This window comes from Nelumbo nucifera, chromosome 5, assembly GCF_055504915.1.
Source record: "Nelumbo nucifera cultivar China Antique chromosome 5, China Antique-T2T, whole genome shotgun sequence".
In the NCBI taxonomy this organism is placed as follows: domain Eukaryota; kingdom Viridiplantae; phylum Streptophyta; class Magnoliopsida; order Proteales; family Nelumbonaceae; genus Nelumbo; species Nelumbo nucifera.
The window spans coordinates 53542255-53548254 of NC_142653.1; the positions used below are offsets into that span (position 1 = coordinate 53542255).

At 35.7% G+C, this 6000-nt stretch overlaps 1 protein-coding gene across 1 annotated transcript in view; it reads left to right on the forward strand.

Moving 5' to 3' along the window:
* LOC104596743 (uncharacterized) overlaps positions 1–3675 on the forward strand; it is a 30004-nt gene extending 26329 nt beyond the window's left edge. The window contains exon 5 of the mRNA XM_010258020.2: positions 2320–3675. Within this exon, the coding sequence (XP_010256322.2) occupies positions 2320–3500 (1181 nt within the window). The 3' untranslated portion in view covers positions 3501–3675. The remainder of the gene's footprint in view (positions 1–2319) is intronic.
* Positions 3676–6000: the final 2325 nt, after the last annotated feature.

Below are 6000 nucleotides of genomic sequence, written 5' to 3' on the forward strand. Positions count from 1 at the left end.
AGAATTTATTTAGATGAACACAAAATCTGCTCTCAACCCATAAGGTGGTGTTTGACTTGACAGAAAATCAGAAAGAAACGGAAAGCTGGGGGGAATGTTCAAAACGAATCGTTAGCCTGGATTGGATTTAATCCAATTTGAATTTCAGTCCATTTAGGTTGCATTCCACATATCTGTTTAATTACGATGGAATCATAGTTGATTTGAAAGTTTGATCCATTTATGGGATCCAAGTTCAAACTTCAAAGATTGCTTGAACTAATCTCCTAGGATTTTTTTTTTAATTTATTATGGTCGAAATCTCCAAGTTTCATGCAAAAATGTGTGTATATGATTTCAATTTAAGTTTCTTTACTATTAAGTAAGATTTTAGATTTAAACGAAATTATGTTTGTCTATTTACACTATAAAGTTTCTTCCTTTCTATTCAGTTTTGTAGACTTATGCTAGTTTTCCAAAGAGCTACCGAGTTTAGGATTGGACCGGATATCTGTATTTATTAATAAATTGAATTCAGTATGCCCTTAGAAATACCCTATCTGAATTCGATCATCGGACGCAGTCTGAAATTATCCCAGGAAGTTCATAGAAGAGGGGTATAGCTAGTATGATAAACTGCCTGGACTGGGTTTAAAGTCAACCCAGGCCCAATCTTAACTATTGTTTTTAATTCTCGAGTTCGGGCAGAGCCCAAGGGTTAGGGTGCAAATGGATCGGATAAATCCAAAATTCGGTTCTATTTTGTCGGATTTTTGGATAGGATGATACTGATTGGATCGAATTTGGATCATTTCTATTCATATCTATTGCACTTTTTGTAATTTTTTTATATTATTTATTTCTTTATAAAAAAACATGTATATATATATATGATGAAAATAGTTGAAAAAATATTTATATTTTTTGTTTTTTATATAAATTGTTATGTTTTTATCTATTAATAATTTATTAAAATTTTCAAAAATTAAATTGGCCCAGATCAGATTTGGATATCTGACATCCTTAAGGGATTTAGACTCAGATTGGCGTTTCTAAGATCTCCGTTAGTAAAGCATGATCCATAAAACCCAGGCCCAGCCCCAAGTAAAATTTGATACACTCAGGTTGGGATTGTGTCCGCACAGGCTCAAGTTTATCACTCGAACTTGGGAAGACTTAAGACTTGTTGGGTCCAATTTTAAAAATGGTCCTAATCATATCTAAGCCATTAGATAGGAATATTTTATGTATATATCGATGTATTTTAGCATGTATGCATGTAATGGAAGGGATGCAACTTGGGCATCTCCAACCCAATCCCAACCTAACCCAACCTAAGATTTTGCACGGGTTAGGCCTAAGTTTTCAAGTTGTAGGTTGGGCCTAGACCAGAAAGCTCAGGCTCAACCTAAACTTGGGTTGGGCTTGGGTTGAGGCCCCGGGTAGTCTGAGCTTGATCCAAGCCTGACCCAATCCAATCCCGCCCAAAAAAAAATATATACATGTGTATATGTAGAGGTACATTTATAAATGAAGTTTGTACATATTTTTAATTAATTTTACTCTTATTTCAAACCTGACTAACTTGTCCAAGCCCAAATAACCCAACCCGGCCTGGCCCAGCCCAAGCCCAAGCCCAAGCCGAGTTATATTGGGTTAAGCTCAGGTTGAATCTGGGTTGATAAACTTGGCATGAACCTCGGGTTGGAAAAGGCCCAAGCGAAGGTTGGAAGGTTTCAGATGAATGTTTACAAGGAATCTTAAGCAATTGCCGGGGTTCTTGGCCATGCAGACATAGTGGAACCTATTAGAAAAAGAAGTTTGGACGTGTCTTAAGTCCCAAAAGGCAAAGAAATCAAGGTTTGCACCATGGTTTTTAAAACTGTCCTGGAGACCGGACCTGTCAAGAGTCCGGTTATCAGGTCGAACGGTCCGATCGGTCAGCCCATTCTGACAAAAAAATTAAAAAAAATGAAAATCAGTCAAAACCGTTTAAACAGTTAACCATCCAAGTCATCAGTTTGCTGACCAAAATCAACAGTTTTTATGGAAAATCCGATTTTGGGGAAAACCAGAACCGGTCACCTGACCAGTTCCCGGTTTTTCTGGTCCTGTCCGGTTTTGAAAACCATGATTTGCACAATCTCATTACTTGCTAGCATGCAATTCTCTTTTTCTTTTTAATATTTTCCTGCATGCAAACTAGCATTTTTCCATGCAAGAACTTTCATCCTTCATTTCTTGTAATGTTTATTTGAGATGAGCACAAATATGCTTCCATGTTTACGAGCGAGTATTCCATATAATTTTCATTTCATTATTTCTTCCATATACATGCAGGTATCTCTTTGGTTCTTTTGTTTCTTGTAATTGCCAGTTCTTGGATGTATTGGGGTATGCAGAAAAGAAAGCTCACGGAGCTAAAACGGAAATTCTTTCAACAAAATGGGGGTTTGCTTCTACAACAGAAGCTTTCTTCACACGAATGCTCTCTTGAGAGGACTAAGATTTTTACTTCAGAAGAGCTAAAAGCTGCAACAAATAACTATGAAGAAAGTAGAATCATTGGCCAAGGTGGTTATGGTGTTGTTTACAAAGGAATACTACCAGACAACAAGGTGATCGCCATTAAGAAGGCAAAAGTAATAGAAAGCAGCCAAATTGATCAATTTATAAATGAGGTTCTCATTCTTTCCCAAATCAATCATAGAAATGTGGTAAAGCTATTGGGTTGTTGTTTAGAGACTGAACTTCCATTGCTTGTATATGAATTCATTAGCAATGGAACTTTATTCGAACATATCCATGATGAACAATACAAATGTTCAGTCTCGTGGGCCAACCGTTTAAGGATTGCTTCAGAAACAGCAGGAGCACTAGCATATTTACATTCTGCAGCTTCCCCACCAATCATCCACAGAGATGTGAAATCAGCCAATATACTTCTGGATGAGAACAATATAGCAAAAGTTTCAGATTTTGGGGCTTCAAGGTTAGTTCCTTTGGATCAAGTTCAATTAACTACATTAATACAAGGAACTCTAGGGTATTTAGATCCAGAATATTTGCTTACAAGCCAACTTACAGAGAAGAGCGACGTTTATAGCTTTGGAGTTATTCTTGTAGAGCTATTAACAGGAATGAAAGCACTTTCTTTTGATAGACCAGAAGAAGAGAGAAATTTGGCCATGTATTTCGTTTCTTCAATGAAAGAGAACCGTATGATGGAGATTTTAGAAGATCGAGTGGCACATGAAGGAAATATTGAACAACTTCGAGAAGTGGCTCGATTAGCAAAAAGATGCTTACAGTTAAATGGGGATGAAAGACCTACAATGAAGGAAGTTGCAATGGAACTTGAGGGATTGCGAAGGCTTCAAATGCACCCATGGATTGAACAAAACCCAGAAGAAACTGAATATTTGTTAGGAGATCCATCAAAATCTTCCATTAATGGTGGCACCGAATGCGATGATAGTTTAAGGAATGAGGTAATATTGTCTTTGGAAGGTGGCAGATAGTGGCCGAGTGCCTCAATTGTAGTCTAGATTAATGAGATCCGATAGGCCTCAAAGATTTTTTTTTTTTTTTTTTATGAAGCCAGACTGTAGTTTTAGTTTTAAATTGTCGTATTACGTGTATGAATTATATTATTTTTATATAGAACAACACTTAGCAAAAATATCTCATCACTTGTTTTAATTTTAAATTGTTATTTACTTTTATGATGTATGTATTTTTAACAATGAGCGGTCCATGCCATGATAACAAAATTTTATACACTAGACCATGGTTTTGAAAATCGAATTAGACTAACTAGGGAATGGTCAGGTAAATTGATTTCGTTTTGACTTGGGTGGTCGAATCATCGATTTAGAAAATGGTTTTTGGTCATTTTTATTTTTATTTTTTATATTTTTTATTTTTTAAATCAGAACGAACCACCCATTTGAACCGGATGATCGGACTTGTTAACTCAAGAACCAGTCCCAGAACAATTCCTTGTCCAATTCGGTTTTTAAAACCTGGCACTTACTAGACTCTAGAATTCAATGATCTCAACAGTGTCGTTACGTGTTTGAAACAACAGCCAGCTGACATGAACTGAATGACTTAATATTGCTTTTTCTTGTAGTTTTTATTTGTAAGCTTGTGGCCGAAGCTGAGGTTCGGTTAATTACTATAACCCCAAATATTTTATTATTTAATTATTCAATCAATAATAGACAACAAAATAAGTCATTCAATTCAGCAACTTCAGTTATCATAGGTCAAGATAGTAGGATAGTAGAATGCTAGTATATAGAACACCATTTTATATCTTCCCTGAAAGACAAGCAATATATATAGAGGAAAGCTCTAATTAAGGCTGCAACTTGGGTTGAGTTGGGTTGGGTAGGGTCAGGTTGATGCTCGGGTTAGGGTTAGGGTTGAAATTTATGAACCCGACTTTACTTAGGGTTGGATTGTGGTTAATCCCTTGGGCAATCCGACTCAACCCGAACCCGACTCTATTGTGCATATCATATATAAATATATTATATATGATATATAATATATTTGTTTGTTTATATGCATGATAATTATATAGCCCCCACCACATGCTACCATTTATTTCTTTTAAGATAATCAGTTCACTTAATCCTAATTAGAAATACTAAAACCTCAGTAACATATTTTATGTTTTTGAATATTTTATTCTTTATCTCCTCTCTGTTGTTTTACCACCTATACTTGCTACCTATAAAATATCTATTATAAGTCATAACTCATAATAAACTATAGTCATTTAAAACACTTTTTTTTCTGAATTTTGCACTTAAAGAACCAATAAAAACATCAACAAATAAATACTAATAAAACATAGGATTAATATATGTAGTAAAAGTTGAGTTAAGATATGAGATTAAGAAGTTCTACAAGATTATAAGGAATGGGAAGAAGGTTGGGTTGGATTAGGATTGAAGGAATTTAGTTAAAGTTAGGGTTAGGATAGGGTAGGTCGGGTTGGGTTAGGATTAAGGTTAGGGCTGGGGGTTTAGAACTTAGAATTGGGCTAAGATTGGCCTCAATCCAACCTAACCCAACCTGACTTGCAGCCCTAGCTCTAACAGATACATGGATCTTTGCAGCCCATTATCTAAAATTAATGTGGTTGTAAAAGTCCAATGGTTCAACCCACTAAAAAACCCAAATCCAATGGTAAGTATATTAAGATTAATTAAATGGCTTGAATGGTGAAGATTAACCAACCAATGCAAGCCATTAAAGTGGTCTCTTTAAGATCAATGGATTAATATAAACCAACTAATTGATAACAAGGTTGCAATCAATCTAGACCATCCGAATAATGTGTCTAATAAGGCCAAGGTCAAGCTTTAGCAAATTAAATTAGAGACCATGTTCCTCAAATTGGTATCGATATAAAAATCAATAGATACTCGTTCCAGCAGAGACATGGGATTGAATCCCGTTGCCGGTTGCCACCAGGGTAAAGGGTTATGGGTATGGGGGATGGGCTACCCCCCGTAGCAGTGAACCAAAATCATTTTCTTTTTTTTTTTTAGTAGTAAAATAAGATTTTATCAGAATTAAAAAGGGTATAAGATAAAGCATCCCAACCCAAACAAAACGAAGGCCAAAACATCAAGTTATACAGCTTGTACAAACAAGCTCTATAAAAAAGAAACTTAGCTAGCCCACCCCACAAACTCAGGAACCTCATCTCTAAGACTAATAATTCTACCCAAAAAATCATCTGCATGCCCACGAAAGAAAGAAGCCAGGCCAAATGCGAGATGTCACTGAGACCTCAAGTAAACTACATGTACTCAGGCTTAGGGATGGATTTAAGCCGAGCCAAGCTGAATACTTGGTTATTCGAGCTTGGCTTGCTGAAATAGTCTTAGGCTTGAGGACTCGAGCTTCAACTTGATTCAAGCTAGAGATTTGAGCTCAGTTCGATTACAAGCCAAGTTTTTTCTAAAAAATAAAAATTATACAGATAAAAATATTTTTTTA